The sequence below is a fragment of the Uloborus diversus genome, chromosome 7 (assembly GCF_026930045.1).
Source record: "Uloborus diversus isolate 005 chromosome 7, Udiv.v.3.1, whole genome shotgun sequence".
NCBI classification, from domain to species: Eukaryota; Metazoa; Arthropoda; class Arachnida; order Araneae; family Uloboridae; genus Uloborus; species Uloborus diversus.
In genome coordinates, this window is record NC_072737.1 from 84507722 (window position 1) to 84522820 (window position 15099).

The window sequence follows — 15099 nt, forward strand, 5'->3', positions numbered from 1 at the left end:
AAAAGAAGTGAACATGTTTTCATATGCTTAACATGCGCAGATTATAGCAACGAAGAAAAAAAACCATGAAAAATGTATCTATTAGGCCTACATTAAGGAAAAGATCTTCAGCTCCGTGACAAACTTCATCAATGTCATTATTTCTGAGGTGAAAATAACTGATGGAGGGGAAGCACATCAATAATAGGTATTCTACAAAAATTATAAATTGCCATTATATTCTCAAATTTAATGAATATTATTTTTTAACGTACATTTAAAACTACTAGTTAAGCCGTACTTTAATTAAGAGAGCTTAATATTATGTTCCCACTAATTATTAAATAGCTGATTGTTTACACAATTAACAAAATTACTACTTAGATATTAAATTGGCCTCGATTTTTAAATATTAAAAGTTTTTTTTTTCTTTTCTTTTCTTTTTTTTTTCTTTTCATTTCCGTGAACAAGGCATTTATTATTATTATTTTTTATTTATGAGTAAAATAATTGGAACTTAGCTGGGCCATTGTTTATGGTTACTTCTAGTTGTTAACACTGTCATGTAAGAATGAAAAAAAAATAAATAAAACAAAAGGTTTCGAAATTGAAAAATATTTGCGTTTAAAAGTTACGTTTTCTAGAGAATGACCCTTATATTATTCTGTTGCTTAAAGTTCTGACAACTTCTAACTTCAATTTGCATCTTTAAAAACAAGTTTGTTTGTCTTATTGAACTGCTTCTGATCCCCTTCTCCTCCTACCCAACAATATATCAAACTCGATCCACTGAATCAAACTTTTCTTCATTTTCTCATGTCTTCAGTTCTGAATAAAGTTATAATGAAAGGTTTTTGCGGCATTTACTAGCATTATCATTCCATCATTACGATCATAAAGTTGTCTACACTTTGTGAAAACGTGTATGCACTATAAGCCACAAGCATTACTTAAACGATCTGTTTAACAAAAGAAGCAACGGCTTGCTGAGACTCCATTTCCGTGTGCAGAAATGAATGAATTTGCTCTCTTCTAATGAATAGATTGCTGTTGAATGGGCTACGCGTTTCATTAACTAAAAATCAACGAAAGTGGATTGAAATCTTTGCAGGTTATGAGAATTATTTTCTGAACAAATTACATGGGTTAACCACTTGTTTCACTCTCAATTAATAAATGTATTAACTTTTTTTTTTGCTGTGTACTGTTCGAAAGATTTGTGTTTGCAGTTTGCTTCATTTATTGTTGTTAATTTACATGCTTCAGAGAATAGCTTTTTTTTTTCTGACTGCGTATTACCAAAATAATTATCTTGTTGCTTATTTACATTCACGGCATAAGGAATAAGTTTAAAACATAACAATATTAAAATTTACAATAATCATTGAAAGTGGGTTGAAATTTTTCAGGTTATAAAATTATGAGAACAAAGTATATGGGTTAATAACATTTCAACTCTCAATTAATAAATGTATTAATCAGCCTTTTTTTTTTGCTGTGTACAGTTCACAAGATCTGTGTTTGCAGCTCGCTTCATTTATTGTTTGTTAATTCATATGTTTCAGAATATAGCATTATGTTTTATTTGGCTAAATATCACAAAAAGAGTCCTTTTATTGCTTATTTACGTTTAAAGCAAATGGAATAAGTTAAAAGCTAACAATATACAAATTGTGCAAGCAAACATCATCAAAAGTGGGTTGAAATCCTTGCAGGTTATGAAAACTTTTTTACGAACCAAGTGCACGAATTAATCACTTGTTTAACTTCCAATCAATGAAAACATTAAATAAAACTTTTCTGCAATGTACAGTTCAGAATGTGTGTTTGCATCTCGCTTTGTTTTATTTAGTTTATTTATTTTTATTTATTTATAATGTTAATAATCTGCTCTAGAGTGCATCATTAAATTTTGTTAGGGTAAATATCATAAAACAAATTATTTTGTTTCTTATTGACATTCACAGCAAATGAAATAAGTTTAAAACATAACAATGTAAAAATTGTGCAAACATTATCAAAAGTGGGTTGAAATCTTTGCAGATTATGAAAACTTTTTTACGAACCAAGTGCACGAATTAATCACTTGTTTAACTAACTTCCAATCAATGAAAACGTTAAATAAAAAATTTTCTGCAATGTACAGTTCAGAATGTGTGTTTGTATCTCACTTCGTTTTATTTTATTTATTAATTTTTATTTATTTAATTTTATTTCATTATTTGTTGATAATCTGCCTTACAGTGCATCATTAAATTTTGTTTGGTTAAATATCATAAAACAAAATATTTTATTTCTTATTAACATTCACAGCAAATGGAATAAGTTCAAAACATAACAATATAAAAAATCTAAGACCATCGAAAGTGGGTTGAAATCTTTGCAGGTTATGAAAACTTTTTTCCGAACAAAGTGCACGAGTTAATTACTTGTTTTACCCACAATTAATGAATTCTTTAACTAAATTTTTTTTCTGCAATTTACAATTCATAATATGTGTGTGATTGCATCTCGCTTCGTTTATTTTTTGTTAATAATCTCCTTTAGAGTGCATCATTAAATTTTGATACGTTAAATACCACAAAATTTGTTTCTTATTTACATTCACAGCAAATGGAATTAGTTAAAAACATAACAATATTAAAATTAAACAATAATAAGAAGTACAACCATTTATGCCGAAGTTACAAAAACACCTTTTCTATACAAAAAGTTTAAATTATGAATAAGAAAAACTTCCGACATTTACATATGTTTGTATTGACATAAAACTTCAATATTTTTGTCGAAAATAAATATTTTTTATGTTGATTTCTTGCTAGTTAAAATACTTTTCCGTACTAACTGGGACAACAACGCTTTGTTTTTGCAAACAGTTTTAGAAAAATACTTAACAAAAAACAGTTAACAAATAAACGACATGTAGAAATATTTCAACTAATTTTTAAAGGAAAAACTTCGACAAAGATATGTATATGTGCCGACTCGGAAACCATTTTTTAAACGAACGAAGGTTAAGTGTTATAGAGGAAGATAAATTTCTGTTTTTAGAAAATGCTATCAATGAATGTAAATACGCTTTCTTTTTCGCTCAGGGAAGAACGAGACATTGTACAAATCTTCCTGAACGGTTTTCTAACAGGCAGAATTAAAGGTACATATTCGTTGAAAATGAAAGTCAACTTTTATACGTCTGCAATTTTCAACAAGTTTGATATTATCAGTAATTTCAGACAATATTCACTGAGTCAAGTCAGCGGGTAAGTGCGATAACCAACTCCAGAAAAAGGGAAACATGTGAGCCGTTCGTCCGTACATGGTCAAACAGAAAAGCGGCATTAGATAATAACGGTTATTTCTTGACCCACTTACTATTCCACGCTTTGTCGACCTAGTTTAACTTCACTTTTCCGTTTTACTTTGATTTGTAACTAACTACTTGTGTATTCCCGGTGTTCATTTGAATTTGCTTTTTCGGTTCGGAACAACAATTATCTTGTCTCATTAGATTATTTTACGCATACGTCGTTTTTTTTTTTTTTTTTAACGTCACGTGTGCCATAGAAATATATAATCCTTCAAGGAAAGAAGAATACATCATTGAGAATGTAAACTACACAGATTTTTCATTTTCGCTTTGAGCGATAGTAATTTACAAAAAGCTTCATCGAAGGTAGTAGATGCCCAACCTACGGCCGGGGGCATTCTGAACTTAAATTTTTAGGAGGATGGAAATTCTAAAACAACCTAATGGATTTCAAATTTTGCCGAATGAAAATAATTTTTCCGTATGGAACTCCAAATTTCGCTTAATGGAGACCCAAATTTCTCCGAATGATGATAGTTTTGCCGAATAGTACTCCAAATTTTGCCGAATCGTAACACAAAATTTGCAAACAAGGAAATTTTTGGGCGGTCACAGTGACCTACCATGACCTCACATCTGGGTGCCCCTGCCTACGTCCAGTGTGTCACGTTTAAGAAGTTCACCCGTGCGTCCCATTCAAAGTTAAAAATCGAAAACCACGTTTGGTTACAATTTTATAACCACTGATTTAAGCAATTTAAACTCAAAGAGTGGGAAACTAAATTAACTACAGCAGGTACTATCATTGGTTCGGCGAACCAGCACCAAGGGCGGATCCAGAAAATGTTCAAGGAGGGGGTGATTGTTTTTATTCTTTACTCTTTGGAACTGCAGTTTCTTAAAACTTTCGAATTAGTGTGATGACCTCATCTCTTACCCTTATGTAATCAAAGGTGTCCTACAATTGTGCTTCTTTCGCAAAATATCCAGGGTGAGCCTTTGAACCTATCTCTAATATCTACTAAGGTCGTCTGAAATTGAAATTTTGGAACTTCATTTTCGAAAAAGATCCCTGCAGAAAGTTCCGCTCCCTATTCCCATAGTTATAAGATATGGGCTGCGTTTTCGAGACTTCAATTGCGGGGAAACTTTCTTATAACATCATCGAATATTACGTAAAATTGCGTTTTTGAAACTTTAATATCGAAAATAATGATAATAGTTCCTGTATCTCGGCTCAAATAGGGGGTGATCGCCCCCATCACCCCTCTCTTGTATTCGTCCTTAACTGACACAGAAAAAAGTGACCGGTAGTCAGAGATTTTTCCCTGTCCGCATTAACAATTTTCCCTTGTTCAAAAAATAGCAATAATAACACTTTATATAATATTTTTTAGGTTAACTTTCTAATTACTTTTCATCTCTTAAAAATGTACTTACTTATGATAATTACTGTAATTAATATTTTTTACATTTAAATATTGTTCTAAGTAAATCATAATAAATCTCAGCGTATTTTTCTTGTGTTTTAGTTATAAAGATTGCTTTTTTTTCATTCCTTGCAAAAACATTCTTGACAGAATTTCGCATTTGTTATGCTAAAAAAAGCATTAAACCAATGAATTTTAACACGAAACTCAAAGCTGTGTGATTATTTGCGCATTAGACATTTAACTAAATTAAAAAGAGTCACGTGACTGCAAAAGATTATTTCATTCTTAATTATGTGCCTGATCCGACCAATCACAAAGACAATAGAAATCCTTGAACCTGGCTGTGGTCGAAGTTGGATCAACAAGCAATTTTCTTGATTGCTAAATGATTTATTATAAACATAAATTGATGAATCTATACCGATCAATTAATTTTATTTATCGTCGAAACTCAATCATAGCAAATGAAAATAGTTGGCTCTATCTATTTTCATCAATAAAAAGATCTTTTATTTGAATACATCATGGAGCTAATTACTCTCACAGTTAGTAAAAAAAAGCTGGTGATTTCTCTCTGCAGAAAATCGCATAAAAATACAATTTTTAAATTATTTACGTTTGATATTTTATGCAATAAATTTTGAATACACGTATGTTCCATAATGGGCCTAAAAGATAAAAATTCAAAACTTCCATGCAAATTCTGCAAAAAATTCTCTTTACGTCGTCAGAAAAAGTAAGCTTTGATCGACTTTTACAGAAAGCAAAATATCTTTAATTAAATCATTCAACAATTCTTAAACTTCAATCTTTGTTTAGTCGACAACGAAAAACTGATACCATTTTTAATATAAAACTCAGTCACTCTTCAGTATATTATTCGCCATCTTTAATTTCGACAAAAAGATATTTTTCTCCCCTTTCGTATGCCGTGTTATTAAAATAATACAAGAATTAATTATAGTATTCATTTAGAAATTAAGGAATCAAATTCACATGTTCAGTGGGCTTGGTGGGAAAAAAGTTCTTAACGTTCCTTGCAACAACACCCACTGTCCTTCTCAATCCAACAGTTGTCCCGTGCCCCTCCCATTGACCCTTGATCCAAGGAGCACTCACCTGTGATAAGTAAATGAGATCGGCAAACATGAAATGAGGTTCGCTTTAATTACGTCACAAGAGAAGAGACAGTTCTTTTTTTTTTTTCTCCTAATCCTTTCTAATTTCATACGAATATGGCTTACCTGTTTTTGCGGGTTATCGATATGCGAGGATATTTTTTTCCTCTTGCCATTCCATTGCTTCTCTCATTAAGAAAGAAACTGCGTGTTTGAGATTGGCAATAGAGAACTAATTGCGCTGCCACGATTTTTTTTTTTTTTTTTTTTTTTGAACTGTTAATAGGGCCTACAAAATGTATATTGTTAGTAAAAGTGGGACTCGGTGCAGCGTAGGCTATAATGTGTACCAAATATTTTTACAAATTATAATGACCTACTGAGGAAATACGAAATTCAGTGAAATAGTTTTCAATATCTCTCTCTCAATTTTTTAAATGATTACCTGAAAATTGTTGAAACTATATCACTCATTGGAGTTTGTAGAGCATTGGTTATAATACATACCCAAACCCAAATGCCTTAAAATGTTCCTAAATAGAAAACACCCAAACCTCTTTTTGTGCGGGGGGCTTTTCTGTGGTTTATGAAAATTATTTATAAAACGAGCGGAAATTATTTATAAAACGAGTGCGAGGTCGTATCTTCAAGTGACGACAGGAGTATCCCAATGGGAAATCACTGGGATCTTCCGAAGATTTCTTTCTTCGGGAAATTTTTCGGGAGTCGGCAAAATTATCATCATTTGGTTTATTTTGATTTCGTTTAAATATAACATTATGGATTATTTTCTAGGTGAGACTTTTTTTAAGCGATTCCTATCCACCGCATATTAAAAAAAAAAACTTAACTGTGTTGCTAAAACAACTTTTTAAAGTTACTGGTGAAGTTTTGAAAAAAAAATTTTATGCGATTTATTTTATGCGGTCTATATCCACCGCATAAAAAGAGGTTTGGTTGTATCTAAAATAATTTAAGATTTCCATTTTGTATTGGCAATCTATTATTACCGAGTACATTATAAATATTATTAGTTTCTAATTCTGTTAATTCGAATTTGATTATTTTATGACTCAAACAAAATACATTGATTTTAATAAGAATGTAGATTGTAGAAATATGAAATTCAACAAAATAATGTACTTTTTATTATTCATTTCTTACAAACTGAATCATGCAATTTCTAAATAAAAGTAATAAATGGGAAAATATAATAATTTTAATTTCTACTGCTATAGCACAACATTTCACAGTGGAAGGCATTGCGAGTTTCAATGGTCTCAGTAACAAATCGACACAATTGTGAAGTATCACAGTAGTCATTCTGTGACGCATGTGTTAGATATTTCATGTAACTGCACTGTGATGACGCTGCAGCAAATAATTTGGGACCAGTCACTTTATGACATTACGAAGAAGTCACTGCAACATGACTTTGGGACGTGACCGCGAACTGATATTCCAAAGTTGCTGCTACCTGTAGGTGACTTTTAAAGTAACGTCTCGTGACCGTCAAGTGACTGAGGACCTTTATGTGACCGACAGGCGACTTTCACATAAGAGTCGCATTTTCGTCACTATGCTATTGGGGATACGGAGAAAGCGCAAGAAGAGTAATTTTATCATTTTTTTTTTTTTTAATGTGTGTGACCGAAAGATGGCTTTAATATAAGAGTCTTGTTTTAGTCAATATGTTATTAAGAGATATGGAGAAAGCGGAGGAAGAGGAACTTTATTAGTTATTTATTATTAGGATCTTTATGTGACCGACAGATGACTTTAACATAAGAGTCGTATTTTAGTCACTATGCTTTTAGAGATATGGAGGAAACCGAAGAAGAGTTACTAAGCATCGTGGACGGCAAAAAGAAAAAAAAAAAACATTCATTTATCATAACGTTGCTTCAATTCTATTAAATGACATCATCCGAAGCAAAGCATCATAACTAGAACCCCTATAACTGGAGAGGCCGACGCATCCGCCATTTTGGAACAAGCGTACAACAGCGAAAGCTACCTTTATTGGCAATCATTCGCCAAACGGGAAACGAGAGAGTTAGAGAGTGAAGTTGAACATTGGCAAAATTTTGGAAACAGTTGGCGTCGTTTCCAGGCTGTCAGCCACTTCGCAGGCTATTAATTATCCATTTTTCTTTTCTTTCTGCATCTGCTGGAAATCTCAAGTGCTAAAATCCTTTTTGGAGCTGTTTGCACAATTAACAGCCGAACAACCATATATTTGACTCAATTTAGCACATGCTAAAGAAATGTAAGCATCAGCAGCAATGCTATCGCTACGAAGCACTGGATCAAGTTTGCTCCAAAATGGCGGATGCGTCGACTCCTCCACTATAGGGGCCTTATCATAGTAAGCAGTGAGAAAACGTCATACACCGAATGTAACAACATGACTTCCACAACCACTGAATCAGATTCCTCTTTAAAAAACTTTTTTTGGAAAAATGTTTCTCGAATCGCAAGTTCCATGAAGGCCGGTCTTACACTGTGGGGAAAAATATTTGTATCTGCCAGTGTAAAAATGTATTAGACTAATTTATTAGGTGTTTCTCCTTCCACTTTGTTACGGCACCTCTGAATTGCGTAAGCCCCAATCGAGGGTGAAATACAGTCTCTGCATTTTGTTGCTTTGAGGGAATTGCTTCTACTCCCGTCTTAGCTTCTGCCAACTTTGAGTTATGAACTTTCCTGGTAAATCAGGAAGTTTTCAGAAGGTTCCTGAGTTATTACATAAACATGATTAGCTTTGGGGAGGTTTCTTATTTTCGGAAAGATTACTAACTTTTAGTGGTAAACTATCCTGGTTTTTAGCAGATATGTTACTAGCAGAAATTAGGCAGATTGGCTACCCATTATTTTCCAGCAACGCTCCAGAATTGTTTTACAGTGTCCTTTTCTTTCCTCACTTTAATATGAAAAGAGTAAATGCTTACTTCAAAGAGGTCTTGCTTCGAAAGTAAACATCAAGTTTCATTTCAGATCGAAAGCAGAGGTCTCACGCCACAAGCAAGCATCGGGATTCCGCGAAGACTTCCATCGCCGTGGGCAGGAAAGCTGCAAAACCTCAGAGGACGACCGCGGCAACGAATGTCCACAACAACCACCACTACAACTACAACACCTGCTCCAGAGACAGAAACGGAGATCCTGGTGAATACCACCGACAAAGACTCAACATTCAGGTACAATTTGAATGGGTTATGTCAAAAAATAGGAAGAAAATTTCTTTTATGAGCGGTCAATTGTTTTCATTAAAAGCTATAACAGTCAGAAATTGAGGTAGTGTTAGGGGAATAAAATCGGAGATACGGGGGAATACTACCTCCATCAAAAACTCAACTTTCAAACAGATAATCCACAGGACATTAAAAAATCACGCTTTCATTGGCATTCATGCAGTGAAACTTCTATTTTATGTTTATGTCTGGGAAATGGTTTTCAGATGTAGGTAAGATAAATGACTGAGTCAACAATTCTTCCTGAATCCTTTAACATTGATTTAAATTCCGTTCTGAGTCTCCGACATTGATTCAACAAACAGGTAGAACTTTAACAAGAAAGAAAATTTTTGTTAAGAATGAGAGTAATTTTTTTGAAGTGCTTGCGCCGATATTGATTTATGTTTAATCAATAGTTGTCAGAAGTAAATATGATTTATTTAGAAAATTACATGGAGGAAATAAAAAGATCCGTTCGATTATACTCGCTAGCACTTCGACAGCCTTTCATGCTGTTTAACAGATTGTGAACTAGTAGAATACAAGTTGAACAAAGGTAATCTATCATCCGGGTAAGCTTGAAATAGTAAATAAAAATGACTTCACGATATTTTTATCAAAGTATAGTAAGGGGTAATATATGAAAAATATCAGATTCTTGGGTGTTCACTGCTAAATCATTAGTTATTTAATATTTTATTGTTTTGTGAGTTACTAAGTTTCAAAATCGCAAATGTACTAAAACCTGATGTTTCATTTGCTTTTTTTCCAATCTCATGCCTTTGCTTCTTAGCGTAACTTTCCTTAGTTCTAATTTTTAGCACTCTGTTGTCTTATGCCTTTTCTTCCAATAACATTTTAACAATTTTCTTTATTTCATATAAAGTGAAGTGCTCTAAAGCTGACACCCATGAAAAGTTCCTAAAACTTAAGTGTTTAAATACAACGAGTATTCAAAGTCCACCAATTTTTTTTTAAATTAATTTATAATGAGGTGGGGTTTTCTCTCTTTCTCTCTTTTACAAGAAGAAAGCAAAATTCATTCAAAATTATTTTAGAAAATTGTTAATGCTTAAATTTCTGGTCTTTGGAACTGTTTTTTGGATGTCAGCTTTATGGCGTGTTACCTTGATGGCCGAATATGAAAGACCTACGAAGAGCTTTTAATAAACATATACCATTTGAAACTTGGTGTACATACATTATATGGACCAAAGGAAAAAGAAATGTGCAAGAAGAAAATACTACGTTATTTTTTTCCCACCAGGGGAGAACTTCTTGGTTTCTTCATCAGTTTGTAATTCTGATTGTCAAGTTTCTACGATTGAGGAAAACTTAAGCTCTACTGTTTAATACGATTTAGCACAATCTGAACATGAGAATGAAGCAAATTGTAAATATATTGAACAAATTTGGGTAATTCAGTTTGCGCGTCCCGACGGATTAAACGCACTAGTTAATATTTTTTACAACTACAACCACAGAGTGGGGATTTTAAAGAAAACCTAAAGGAAAGCAAAGCATTTTTATACTGTGATCCAAATTCTTACTGTTATGAAATTTAATATAAACAATGATCGTTCTCATATTATGTTGATTTTATCTGAATAAACAATAAGAGAACATCACAAGAAAGAATCTTAACGATGAGTACAGTCATATTGGCTTGCTGTTTGAGTGCACTAAAAGAAGGGGGGATTAACCTTGACAAAAAGGATTTTTTTCACCTCTTGATTGCTGATTATTTGTCCCGTTGATGACCCGTCAGTATGAAATTCCTAGCAGTTACTATTATTTCCTTAAATTGAAATAAAGCAAGATTCAAGTTTCTTTAGAGTATTTTGGATGGGAAGTGTAAGGTAGCAATTGTTGAGGTATGTGACTGCGTTCGGAGGCGCTTCTCTTTTCATAAATACAAAATTTTGAATAAAAATATTCTTCTAAGTTACATGGCACATCTACAATCTTCAAAGAGAGTCTTTCACATGAGCTTAATAGAAGTGAAGAAATATAAATCGGAAAACTGCAGCTGGAAAGATTCTGAAAATATGAAATAAAGCCAAAAAAAACTGTAGTTATTTTAAAAATGGCGAATTTGAAAAGGAGAATGAAGAAAGAATCAGCAAGTGAAAGTCTTGTTGATGAGCCTGAACCCTGTATCAAACAATGAATAAAACTGTGCTGAGAGTTTATAGAAGATTACTATTCTACCAAGTCATCTGTCTCCTGGACAAAGTGCATTGACTGCTTTGACTGCATGAAAAACAAACGATGTACAAACAAAGATTCAATTGTTTTGGAAAGATTAAAAAATAAAAACGTCTCGAAAACCATAAGTATTTCGCAAAATTATGTAAAACACTTTAATCTTTTCGCTAATTTTGTTTTTACTTAAATTTAATTTAAATTCTTATTGTGTTACTCATATACAAGTATTTGCATTATTTTAATTAATTAATATCACTTTTAGTGATTATGAATTTTTTTGATATTCCTTTAAATAGGGCATTCAGCCTGATGGAGTGGGGTGAATTGCCTGATTGTCAGGGTAAAATCAAAAGTTGCAAATTTTGTTTTTTGATACTAAATAATTTATTTCGTATTTTTTGGTAGTGATCTGTTTTATACAGCATCTGAACCTACCTACACTGAGAAAGGTAGGAGAAATTATCTGTTATTTTTCATTAACGCAGTTTTTTTTTTTTTTTTTTTTTTTTTTTTTTTTTTTTTTTTTTTTGCTGACTTACCCTATGTGATAGAATGAAGTATTGTCCTCTAAGTTATTGTTTTTTCTTCTTCACCCCTTTTTCACCTAGTTGAAAACATTTAATCTAGTGTTTTCTTTTTGCAAATATAGTTAGCGCGCAGCTCAGATAACGTGTATGCCAAGTCTCAATAACTTGCATCAATTATAAAGAGCTCGACGTAGGTCCAAAAGGGATACCTTTAACTATTACCACCCTGTACATTAATTTTATTACTTTTGATCAGTACCTTTGAAATTTAACGTACAATTGAGGGAGACGAATTGAAAAGGTGACAAATAAGTGAAAGGTTACTGTATATTTAATTTATAGACTGAATTTATCCATTTTGTAATTAATGAACTACGTAACCTGAATGTCTTTCTTCATTATTTACATTGTAAAATTTATTTGTTTGCATGGTTGTTAACTGTTATATACAGCAACATAATTACGCAATTTTTCCTGCAATGCAAAACTCATTATTCTTTAAGTTTACTTTTCATCCTTCTTTTAAAAAAATAACAAAAAAAAAAGATCGGTATTATAGTTTTTTTTGAACAGTAGCAAAACTAGCCTTTATTTAAACAGCTGTTATTAAAACAGGCCGTGACTACTTTTTACTCTCCTTCCATTGTTAACCACTTATTTTAATTTCGTAAGATAATTTATTGCCAATTCAACAAAATCCACTGCTCAACTTTCCTCGTAAATCAATCTCACTTTCAAATTTTAGATTGACTGTAAAAAAAAGTGTTCAAGATTTAGAATTAGCAATAATTTGCTTCATAGATTCAACATTAAAATCACATTATAATTACAGCTCCGTTTCACCTGATAACCTTAAGCAAAGCATTCTTCTTTGTGCTTTCCGACTTTCGTAAGAGGTTAAAACATAGCCTGCAGGACTGGACAAATAACGCAGGATATCTTATGGCAGTTGTATATTGTAGGTTTACTTTTCTCCTATTTTTGCTTTCGCATATCACTATTGAATACATAGTAAAAGTAATTATTTACGAATATAATTTGTAAATAATTACTTTTACTAAAGTCGACGAACTAGAAAGCTCAAACTTGCTATCAAAGTTTTGGTTCACGTTTCACGTTACGGAAAATGGAAAGAAATCTTTTCTTGTTTCCCAATCCAATTAACTGTTTTTTTTTTTTTTTTTTTTTTTTTTTTTTTTTTTTGACCATGACGTAATTGTTCTTGTTATCATCCATATTTTCCCCAATGCCATTGATTTCTTGTACACGGTATGTGAAGTGAACCTGTTAAAATTGAGCAGCTAAATAAACTACGAGTATATACATAACTTTTGCTTTATATGTTCGAGTTAGGACATAACGAAGCCGTGGAAATGTGAAGCATAAGCGTGCTAACTTAAAAGTTCAGTGGACCACAGTACAGCAACAACTTGTTTATCATAACATTAGTAATTATTATTAGGATGACTAATGACTATATTCATAGTTGTGAAAGTAACATGTTAAAATCACCCTATTATCAATGAGTTGGTTGAAAAATAGCTTCAAACGGTAGAACATCATGTCTTGTACTTCGGATGCTACGTTTCTAAAGTTGAGAATGTATTATAAGCGAAATAAAATACGCAATTTATTGTAAAACTTTTGCCTTGCCCTCGTACTCCATCGCTTATTCTTATTTTTCTCAGTATTATTAGTTTTTATTTAAAAGCGCAAAAAAAATGAATAACTAATCTAGTTTTGCTTTTATTCTACCAGGAAGCGAATGGACATATTCGACAGCACAGGTTCTGAGAACCCTCTTTCCGTGGTTTGGCCATTGCGGGCGAGACCGGCTGCCTCAAAGCGGTTTCGAATACCGACCCCAACCACCCCAGCTCCGCAGGTGCTGCTGAAACTCCTGCAGCCAAAGCCCACCAGGCCAGCCATCTACAGTTTGGATGGCTTCGTCCCAAAGCCTTCTATACAGAGGATTGTATCCACGGAGGCCCCTCCGCATTTCAAGAAGACGGATTTGCAACTGCTGTCCAGTATTCCTAGAAGAAGAAAGGTTAGTACAAACTACCCTTCATTTTTTCAAGCTTTATTACTATAGTGAAGCTTCCACACTGAACCTGTCAAGCTTCAACATTAAACTTGACAAGCCTTATCCTTCCTTTAAGTATATTCAGGGGCGTGCACAGGGGAGGAGAAGGGACACCTGTTGGCATGTGCCTGAAGGGGGCTCAATATTTTTAAAATGCGGCGTGAAATATAGGGGCAAACAATATGGAAGGGGACCCGTAAAAGCCATTTGTGACGGACCCCGAAATTTCTGCACACGCCCCTGAGTATATTTGACTTCAAACGAAATTGTAGCAGGCTCAGTACTATACTCTGTTGGCCAGGGTTTAATATTAATTTTCCACGTTTTAGTTCACAAAATTAGTTGGCAATACTCTACCTAGCTGATCGTATAATCCAATAGTTCTATCACTGATTTTAGACTACTATTGAATGTATGCAATATACCGACAGTCTGGTCATCCAATCCAGAGGCGGCAATTTCGTCCTTCTGATAGACTCATCCGTCTGGAATAGGGAATTGAAGCCTAGAGTGTCAACAAACTGGTGCTCACCAGCGAGAGTTCGCAGACTCGTAAATATTCTGAAAATGTCCTGAAATTCAAGTTTTGTAGTTCGCCTCCTGATTTGCCCATAAGTTCTGCAAAATTTTAGGAAAACAAAGTTAAAAGTGCGATATTTCATCTGTGAAATGGGACATTATGTCTCTGATTTAAAGCTGCGATTTACTGTAACCTAAGTATTTTTCCCGGCACTTCGCGCAAGACTGCAAGACACATCAATGTTCATAATGTAAATCATTCTTTATCGTGCGGCTCAAAGGTATAAAAAGATTTCGGGCGACAAGCATGTGCTGAAGAAGATATCATCTAATACTTAATATCTTTGAAAACGATGTTTTATAGGGTTTTTGGTGAATATAGCATCTCTCAAGATGCTATCTTTATATTAAAAAAAAGAAAGAAGACTAAAAAGAAAACTCTAATGATTTTGGATAAAAGGCATCTGGGCACTGTATATACAAAATTGTAGAAATCTTGTGATGATATAAAAGAGAAATGGGGAGTATTTAAAGATTTAGATTTTTTCTGAGCCAGTTATGTTTTAATAATGCAATAACATTATTAAAACATAACTGGCGCAGTTAAAATAGAGCAATTGCTTATCAAAATTACCTGCATGACTACTTTTAGGGGGGGGGATGCAGGCAGATGATTTGAAACCGTT

The 15099-nt window shown here is 33.0% G+C and overlaps 1 protein-coding gene across 1 annotated transcript in view; it reads left to right on the plus strand.

Moving 5' to 3' along the window:
- Window positions 1-14259, plus strand: part of LOC129226766 (adipocyte plasma membrane-associated protein Hemomucin-like) — a 142440-nt gene extending 128181 nt beyond the window's left edge. Inside the window, exons 4-6 of the mRNA XM_054861396.1 lie at window positions 8835-9037; window positions 13567-13858; window positions 14224-14259. Coding sequence (XP_054717371.1) covers window positions 8835-9037; window positions 13567-13858; window positions 14224-14259 — 531 coding nt within the window. The remainder of the gene's footprint in view (window positions 1-8834; window positions 9038-13566; window positions 13859-14223) is intronic.
- The last annotated feature ends 840 nt before the right edge of the window (window positions 14260-15099 follow it).